Source organism: Cryptotermes secundus, unplaced genomic scaffold, assembly GCF_002891405.2.
Source record: "Cryptotermes secundus unplaced genomic scaffold, Csec_1.0 scaffold1747, whole genome shotgun sequence".
NCBI lineage: Eukaryota > Metazoa > Arthropoda > Insecta > Blattodea > Kalotermitidae > Cryptotermes > Cryptotermes secundus.
Window position 1 is genome coordinate 558,047 of NW_019744161.1, and position 10,192 is coordinate 568,238.

The 10,192-nt window shown below is 43.4% G+C and overlaps 1 protein-coding gene across 3 annotated transcripts in view; it reads left to right on the forward strand.

The window, feature by feature from the left end:
• The window catches only part of LOC111874617 (T-box transcription factor TBX10), a 68,008-nt gene that overhangs the window by 5,119 nt on the left and 52,697 nt on the right, over window positions 1–10,192 (forward strand). For 2 of the 3 annotated variants that reach the window (XM_023870254.2, XM_023870255.2), the window contains exons 2-5: window positions 2,036–2,448; window positions 4,716–4,959; window positions 7,165–7,281; window positions 8,876–9,032. In XM_023870254.2, coding sequence (XP_023726022.1) covers window positions 2,307–2,448; window positions 4,716–4,959; window positions 7,165–7,281; window positions 8,876–9,032 — 660 coding nt within the window. In that variant the 5' untranslated portion in view covers window positions 2,036–2,306. The remainder of the gene's footprint in view (window positions 1–2,035; window positions 2,449–4,715; window positions 4,960–7,164; window positions 7,282–8,875; window positions 9,033–10,192) is intronic. The other variant, XM_033755525.1, reaches the window with a different exon arrangement.

Here is a 10,192-nt window from a genome sequence, read left to right on the forward strand (position 1 = left end):
TTGTTCACAATAGCCTATTTTGGACCCACATCCTGAGCCAGACGAATCCAGTCCAAGCCTTGTAATAGCTTAAAGATCCATTTTAATATTATGCCCAGATCTCCCAAGTACGAATACTTATCTTATTTCAGATTTTCCGACTAAAATTCTGTGGGATTACACATTTCCCATCAAAATCAGGGCAATTAATTTCGTGAATTAATAAAAAAAAGCAACACATATTATTTATTTTCATGATTTAAACAGTTCTATAGCTTTCTTTTCTTCAATAATAATCAGGAATATAATACAAATTTCACAGAAAATTCTAACAATTTAAAAGTATTTTATTTTTATGAACATGTTGTATATATATATATATGAGTTTACAGAAGCAAAATCTTGCCTGTTATGAGGATATATTGGTACAAGAACAGTGTTGTCAGATTTCTGATTTATTTTACAAAGTCGATTGAACTCCAACTAACCACAGAAACACCACAAAGAAGTGAAGACAGTTATACAATCAATTTAAATGCTGCTTCGCCACTGGAACCGAATCTGGTGGCAATTAAGTGATGAAAAATACTACAGGCTTGAAAGAACTCGGACAGTTTACCTTATAAAACTGTCCGGTCTAGTTTAAAAAGTGTTCAACCTGCGTACTTTATTGACTGCCTCTGTTGGAATATCGAAGGAAAGGAAATAAGAACCTTACATTCGTGCAGGGAAACACAAAATATGGGCCAGAAGGAAATTCTGACGAAACTCTTAATTGCGCATCGCATCAACGCTTTCGTTTTGTCTGCCTGTGTCCAAATAATGTTCTATTCTGGATGGAGGAACTAGGATGTTCTCCCAAGTAGACTACTGAGGCATATTCATAACAATGTGTGGGTTGGGTAGCTCAGTCAAGGAAGTGATTAAGCTATGGGGTGGACGACCGGTGACATAGTTTTCAATTACGAACAAGGACAGTGAGTTTTCGCTTCACTACATTTCGTTAATACAGAGTCTTTTTTTAGTAACTTGAAGAGTTCACGGCGACCGGAGCGCCGTTTGCCGCGAAGTGCATGCGAATTTTGTCGATATATCAGCGTGTCTGGCCTCCGGTAACGTTTGGAGTAAGATAGTTATAATTTACAGATCACCGCAGGTGTTGAAAATGCAGTCCTCTACACGTAGATATTTTTCGAAATTAATTGTTTAGTTAAAAAAACAGGTACAACAATCCTTCTTGCACTTAGCCTACAGCACACCAGACACCAACTTTCACTGGATGTCTTCAGCAATTGTGTTGCCCATCTTGCACTAGACTTTGACACTCCAATCTCTTGAGCTAGATGTTTCAGTGATTTTCTAGGTGTATGTTTAAGTCTGGTCCCTATGTCATCTTAACTTCTCAGATAGAGTCTTGTTGTTCTAAGTTTATTCACCAAACTATGAATTGTTTGTCTATGGGGAACTCTTTCATCACGAAATTTACGTCGAAATTTTCGCCGACACTTTCTAGCAGATTCCTATTTCATGTAGGTTTCATACAAAGGTACACGTTACTCTAAAATGTACTGCACCATGACAAAACACGCGCTCATGAATTGTAACTGAGAACAAATGACTAAAGGAGCTGATAACTGCTGCCTACTGCTGACAAATCATAAACACTCACACATGAACCACACTGCTTGCCGTGAAGCATAATGCCATCAAGCGGTGTTCAAGTTAATTACTTCCCTTCATTCCAAAAAATATCTTCTGATTCATCGGCAAAATTTATATGCACCTGGCGGCAAGCAGCGCATCGCTCGCCGTGAAGCGCAAAGCCGTGAACTCGTCAAGTTACTAAAAATCACTCTGTATAAAGCTTTCTTTAAAATATGAATAATTATCTCGGAATTTTTAAGCGGACTTCAAGAGAAGCATTTAGGGTATTTTTTATTTATTACAATATACAAATTGTGTTATCTTTCGTTTACTTATTTTATTAATTTTAAAGGCTCTTTATGAGCTTCTCAGGTCACACATGCGCCAATTATTAATCTCTTTTTATTTCTAGATCTGAGATTCGATTAGGCCCATAAGTAATCTCCAGTGATATGTTTTAGAAGTGTGCGAAACAGTGAGACTGTGTAAGACGGAAGAGTTCGTACAAGAATCTACAAGAACGAAGTTTGGTTCATATACAGTGTGATCTATTTTAAGAGCAGTGATACATGGACGGAAATGCCGGCTTCTTAAAGTGAACTTTATCGCGAATGAGACGTCACTGTTTGCGGCTGATGAAGCAGTCCTGACTGGGAGATAGGCCAGTGAAGGCCCCCTGAAAAATGCAACACCCTACTTCTCACTACGGGACTGCTGCAGTTCCAGGGATGACTAGGGCGTGGGTCCCTACAGGGGCCACTGTCCCCGACTGGGGGCCCCCACAGCCCCTGCCGTCATACTCAACACCGATGAAGGAGATGGAAGGTAAGACTAACTACAGAAATTAACATATTCGGTATCAACAATGAAAATTTTTGTTCTTTTTAGGCTGTGCAATCTTGAGAAGCGCTAAGCTCGCTAAGAGGCTCCGTCCGTTTGCACGCTTGAAACACATGATGAGCGCTTGGATGGATTTTCATTAAATTTGGCATTAAAAATGTTTTATAGATAATTCAGGTCGGAAAATTGTAAGAAAGCACTAATATATATTCAATCAATACCCTCTGTCACAGTGTTGAAAGCCATTAAATTACCTAATGAAAGGGGAACATTATTACTTATTCCTATTTAAACTGACATAGCTGCCTTTTCCCTGTTGCTTATCTCTAAGAAGCCCTCTTAAGACGAGGAAAATGAGGCGGCAAGTGCGACGTCGAGCATCGGACTGGCTGTTAATTAAAAGGTGGAGATGCCAGATCTGTGACTTTTAGAGCGCTGAGTTGCCACATAAATCAAGGCACCTCAGACATCGTGAGGATTCCTGCAGCGGTGGCTCAGTTCACAAATTTGTCGCAGCAAATAGTCACTAAAATGGTAGGGCCGAGAGGACGCTGCATTTGATGTCTGGTATCCGAAACTTCTGGGCACAGTGCAGAGACAGAGTGTCTCTACATTCAGATCCATGCACATCATGAGTTCATTAGGTGAGTAGGTAAACGTGTAAGTGAGGGAGTGAGTTGTCAAGTGAGTAAGTCAGCGTGTGAGACAAAGGTTGAGCGAGTGAACTAGTTACTGACCAGGGGAAGCACAGATTAAGTGAATGACCGAGTTAGTTAGTGGCTGGGCAAGTGGAAGAATTAAGCGTGTAGATCAGCGAGCGAGTCAGCATGTGAGACAAAGATTGAGCAAGTAAACTAGTTATTGAAGAGGTGAACCAGAGAAATGTCAATAAATGTACATCCGACTACACATCATCACGTCCAGAAAGCAGCAATCTATATAGTCACCGCTGTAATAACTTCAAATCTCACGTATTATACTGAATTATGGATTTTCTTACAACGTTATGATGTCTATCTGTCTATGGTCCTACGGCCCTTTGTTGGACCTTGGCCGCTTTTTCAGTTTCTTAATCCTATAAACAGTCGATAGGATTCCTCGGACAGGGTATCAGTCCGTCACAAGGCCGCTACCTACACAGATAACAACACAAGCATAAAATAAATGCACACAGACTTCCATGCCTTGAGTGGGATTCGAACCCGCGATCCCAGCGTTCGAGCGGGCGAAGACGGTTCATACCCTAGACCGCGTACCCATGCTCAGGTGAGGGAGTGGGGAGACACCTACTCCGTTGGGGCCGTTAAGAGCTGACCTCTAGTGATTAGTAAATTACCTATAATTATGTGGATTGTTTTAATCAGTCCGTGATAGTAACAATAATAATAATAATAATAATAATAAAAATAATATTGTCATGTGTAGGGTGGTAGCCCTGACGAAAATGACGGGGTTCTATTTGGGATAATTGGATTTATTAGCGCCTTGGTTACACTCTCTCTCTTAATTACAATTAGCACAGCGCTATCGCGGTTTCTACACTTTATAATCCACTGTTACACACATACACACACACACACACACTAGCCCTGTTCTGGTAACGCAATTAAAACACAGGAACTAGCGCTTCAGATCACTCCAGATATCACTGGACTACAGCACACGTAAAGTCTTCAACGTCCATTAACTCTTCACAGCTGAATCCTCAGAAGTCCTTTCCATGACGGCTTCGTTTCCTTGACTCACGGCTTCTCGGTATGACTAGTTACGACTCGTAACTGCCTAAACTGAATTTTCATCTGAATTGACTTCTCTTATAAGCAATCTGCACACACCCCACCGAAAACGCCTATTATTGTAGACGTATTTACAGTTCCGTTGCTTAGAAGCGGATTGTATAAGAGATTAAGGGAGATTGTAAATGAAGGTGGAAAAAAATCAAATCATCCAATCCAGAACTAGTTATTATTAGTCACGGAACCCCGGACACGTGACAATATTTAAGAATAAGCTGGCCATAGCATGTAGGTGTTTATACAAGGATCTACAAATTTCCTCTTGTAAGCTATGGAAGCTGATATAACATCATTAAATAACCTAGAAATCAGTTCATGTTTTTCCTAATATTTCATTTGAAGCACAAATCTCCGATAAACTTCTCAACTTGATAGAAATCAATTTATATGTATGCTCACATTTGAGGCCATAGTTGAAACCTGTGCAGTTGATACAGCATCACTGTGTGCGTGCAGCCTGCCTGCAGAGCGCAGGGGACAAGTGCCGAGATTATACGGGCGCCAAGACAGCGGCCGGTGGGACAGAAGAGATGAACGTGACGACCGACGCTGGGCAGGACGTCGCGACGGCGAGCAAGAAGAAGTGCGCCCTGCCGGTGCACCCCAAGCTGCTGAACGCGGGGGCCGCCCTGGAGACGAAGCCCCTATGGGATGAGTTTAACGAGCTCGGCACAGAAATGATAGTGACAAAGGCTGGCAGGTAGGCTCGCAACACGTCTTTTCTTGTCTACCTTTCTTTCCTCTGCGTCTTTTCTCCTTCTTTTCGTTTTATTTCCTGTCCTTCAAACCCTCTCCCTGTAATTTCAAACTTACATTTTCCCCCCTCTTTTTGTATCTCTGTCTTCCTATCGTCTTGCTTTTTACTTCCTCATATTATGTAATATATTACCACGTGTATACTCATTGCTAGGCAACGTCTCATTAAACACATTCCTGTGGAAGCGTACGCGCGCAACAATAAGACGTCTACTGCTACGCAACGGCGCGGTAAACACTCTTATCAACAACAGAGGCTGTTTTCTGCGTGGTCAGTGCAAAGTGGTTACAATGAAGTGTTCAGCAGCATTGAGCCCTTAGAAGTGAGGGGTCGAGTTTCAGAACCCCAGCCTGCGAGGATATGAAAACCTGCCCAACGCCACTTTGTCCACCACAAATCCCACTTGACCAGAGTCGGGATCGAAGCCAGGCCGCCGCGGTGGAAAGCCAGCGACTAACCGGTTGAGCTAATGCGCGGTCTTAAGCTGAGGGTTTGAATCGGCCTATGCTTGTACCCTCGTTCATTATTTTTTTTTTCTGTTGCTGTTACTAACCGAGATCTGCTTTATATAAACGACGTGCACTGGATTCAGGCTAGGCAGCTACTTGGGTGGGCGAAAGCGCTGAGAAAGCAAAAAGAAAGTAAGCAGTTCAAGTGCGCGGAGAATGAAACTAGCCGCTGTTCCCTAAAAATAACCTTTCTTGGTTATAATTTCATCTGATGGAGATAAGATGCAATTCACTTATTAGATAAGCTTATAAAGTAGGCCTCGGTATTTCTGCCTTAGGCTCTTTGGTCTGCTCACATTCAAAAATTAATTCTGAAATTGTTGTGAATCTTGTACACAGTCGGTAGGACTCACTGGACAGGGGATCAGCCCGACACAGGGCTAGACAAACACAGAACAAACATAAACAGACATTCATACCTGGAGTAAGATTCGAACTCACGATTTCAGTGTTTGAGAGGGCGAAGGAATTTCGTATCTTAGTCTGCGAGGCCACCGTATTCGGTGTCCATATATTTACAAAAATTGAACTTGACCAAGAGAAAATTGAAGGACACGTCGAACCCACAACTTGGCATATCAGTTCCGAGCATGGAAGTTTTCCAGGACGTGAGATATTCTCTCTAGTCTGGATGATCCAGGAAAGAATGTGTTAATTGATATTAGGTACAAAGTTTTGTGAGCCAATGTAGACAAGCGCCTCAGATGTATTATTTTCTGATTCCTTTCACGTTGTCTAATTCGAGGGGAAAACGATTATGGCCCAATGGGTCATGGTATTTAATTCTAATACATTTAAGTCGGAAGGGCTGCTTTGTTTCTTGGGGTGGAGTGAGACTGGATCAATTTTATACGTCGGCCACTATTTAGCCTACTGTAGACAGATGATGATGAGTATACAGTAGACGGAGGAATGATAAGTGGCAAGGGAAACGGAAGTATTTGGAAAAAACCTGCCCCAGTGCAACTTTGTCCACCACAAATCCCACAAGACCTGACGTGGGCTCTAACCCTGCCGCCGCGGTGGGAACCCGGCGACTAACCGTCTACGCTACGACTGTGAAGTGGTTTTAGAGATGTAACCTGCGGACGGACAGACTGACAGATATGGTCAACTTTATACGGTTTATTTTCTTACCAGTCGTATTCATTTCAGATGTACCTTCCCCTATTTCATTTTTCTGAATGTTTAGGTTATCATAGGCCGACTATGTGGTCTAGTGGTCAGAGTTCCTGGATACATATATAGTGGTTCCGGGTTCGATTCTCGGCACTACCATACTTTCTGAGAAGTAGTAGTGGGTATGGAACGGGGTCCGCTCAGCCTCATGAGGATAACAGGAGTTACTTGAATAGAAAAGCAGAGGCTCCGGTCTAGAAAACCGAGATTAACGGCCGTGGTAATCCGTTGCACTGACCATGTGGCACTCTCTATCCGCAAAAGTTGGCACTAACTTCGACGACAATCGGCGATCGCTCGGTCGGTTAGTTCGTTTGCGGACTAAAGGCCACGGAGTTTTTTTTTTAGTTTAGGTTATCATATTAGACAATTCCTGTGAGACTGAACCGTGAATACACACAGACCTACAGAAAGTCACCACTGTGCCACAGTGACTCACTGACCGTTGTCTTGCTTACAGACGCATGTTCCCAACTTTCCAGGCGAGACTGTACGGGCTGGACCCACTGGCCGACTACATGTTAATGCTGGACTTCGTGCCGGTGGATGACAAACGGTACAGATATTCCTTCCATAGGTAAGTCCCTTTCGGTCTACACACAGGTTCCATTGTGCTTCAAACGGAGGCTCACTATAGACTTCGGAGTCAGAATGTTAAGAATTTTTATCTTTTCTTTATGCTCAGACCGATTCTGAGGTCCCTAACCCTCCTGTCTCATGGTAAATGACTTTAATTAATTTAGCACCATGCCATGAAGACGTATGGGGGAGTGGAGATATACTTCTACAGGGTGATTCATATAGAACCGGCCCGACGAAATGAGGTGTAATATAATATATACCATACAGATATTGAAGTAATTTATATATCTTATCTTGGATCGTGTGCCGTGATCAGAGCAGGTGTTGAAAGTGTCCGCCGTTTTCAAGTAGGCACTAGAAACACTCGCTGTTCAACAGTGAACTCCATGACTGTCGCCTGTGCATTGCAGACACGTTTCGGCATTGTCCTTGACCTTGCAGCATAAGGGCTGTACTTGGAGATGAGTGGTCAGCTTCACGCCCTTGCCGCTTTTCTCCTCGGGAAGAAGCCCCGGTACTCAATAAACAGGAGGCTAGGTGGGCCCCAGAGACGATCTGGACCATTTGGAGCAGAGAAAACTCTCTTGTCCCTGCCGGGAATTGAACACTGGTCACCCAGCCCGCAGGTCATCACTGTTACTACTGAGCAATCCTGGATCTTTTGCGTCATGGGTACTGAAGGTAGTTTCCTTAACCCGGAGCGTAAGCCTGGTCGTTTATCTTCATCAAGTACCGAAATCTGAAAAAAAGAATTTTACTTCCACTATTCCGTAACGTCTCCCTCCTGGGAAACAGGGGCATTTACTTTACTTTCAATTTGGGTTTATACTTTGGCACGCAGGGCTTAGCCTAATTCAAGAAATCAGAGAGTACCATCTTGTGCACATGCATAGAAGTCACTGTCCACTTCAGTTGCCCATTTCAGGAACCATAGCAACCCTGCTGGAAGCCTGTCAAGTTCCCTCCTCCAGACACTTCGAGAAGAGCTGGATATATTTTAATGAAACTTGATCATGGGAAAATTGTATGACAGACTTGTCAAATTTTGTATAACACCTTGTTTCGTGATACGGCGGTAGTTGGGGTAAGAAAGTGAAAGGTCCGTTGTTGGAAGCCACTACCAAGCAACGAACTAGTGGAGACTGTAACAGACTAAGAACATTAGTTTTTGTGTGAAAATCGTTTGTATAGTGTAATAAGGAGAAGTATAAGTGTTCAAGGTCGGTCACGGTAGCCGAGCGGTCTAAGGCGTGTACTGTCTTCGCTCGCTCGGGAGCTGGGATCGTGGGTTCGAATCCAACTCAGGGCATGGATGTTTGTGTGCGTTTTTCTGTGTTTGTGTACAGGTAGAGGCCTTGCGACGAGCTGTTCACTCGCCCAAGGATTCCTACCGTATTTGTAAGATCGAGGAAAAACGAAGTGAACGGAGTTCATGGAGGTAGGCCTAGGCCCACTGGGGCTGTAGTGCCAAGGGGGAAAAATATGTGTTCAAGAAATCAGATTACCAACTCCATCTCTATTCACTCTATCCCACGAAATTATGTTACAAAACTGAATAGTTATTGCATGTTATTCTCTTTTGTTTTCAGTTCGAGCTGGGTGGTGGCAGGTAAAGCGGACCCTATCTCACCCCCTAGGATACATGTGCACCCCGATTCACCCGCGACAGGAGCGCAGTGGATGAAGCAAGTTGTGACCTTTGACAAGCTGAAACTGACGAACAACCAGCTGGACGACAACGGTCATGTAGGTAACCGGTGTGATGGTCAGAGCTATTTCCGCCCCACATTTGAGATTCTTAAGTAGTGAAAGTTCAGGTTGCGGTCCTGGGTTATGACGCCGTGTGGACCTATAAGTCTCCCTCACTGCGAGAGGAACAGCATGAGGGTGTTTGGGAACAGCCTGAAGATGGGACTGGATCTATGGGCGAGGAAGCAACAAGAAGGTGTAGGATTTGAGGTCCTCACAATGGCTGTTATGAAGAATTATGTTTTCTGCGACATATATAAACGTAGTCCGATAAAAATCTACTGACGTTTCGGAGGAACATGCCGCCTTCATCTTTCAGGGCCGAAGAATAAGCCAAGCAAGGGGCCAGCATGAAGGTGATTTGTTCCTCCGGAACGTCTTTTTCGAGTTTCATCACACTAAACGGCGTCACATCCCAGAAAACATAATTCTTCAAAATTAATCCTATTATTAGAATGATCAAGTCAAGAAACAAGAGATGATCTGGGCATGTAGTACGCACGGGAAAGAAGTGCATTCAAAGTTTGGATCGTATAACCTGTAAGAACGTAACACCACTGGACAGACCTAGGTTTAGAGCAAATAGAATAATAAAAAATGGATCATAAAGAAGAGGATGGGAATGTGTGGATTGGATTCGTCTGGCTCTGGATGAGGACCAATGGCGGGCTGTTGTGAACACGGCAATGAACTTCCGGATTCCGTAAAATACTGGTAATTTATTGTCTAGCTGAGTAATTTTTAGCTCTTCAAGTTAGACTCAGCTCCGCGGAGTTGTTTAGGTGTTAGTTAGCTAGTTTGTTAATTAGGTAGGTAGGTGCCGATCACAGTGGCTGCACGGTCGAAGGTATGAACACTCTTTTTCAGGTCGAACACTAGGGTCATGGGTTCCAATCCTATTCGAGGCATGGATGTCTGTGTGTTTATTCTATGATTGTGCTCTCCTGTGTGTAGGTAGCCTTATGACGGGCTGGTCCCCTGTTGTAGTAGTTCTATTTGTGTTATGGAAGAATGTAGTCTTCTGGAATATGGCGCCGTGTAGATATTGTGTAAACCGACGTTTGGGAGGAACGTATCGCCTCAATTTTCAGGGTTCTTCGCTAGCGGATTTTTATACCCTGAAGATGGAGGCGATAAGTTTCTCCGAAACGTCGGTT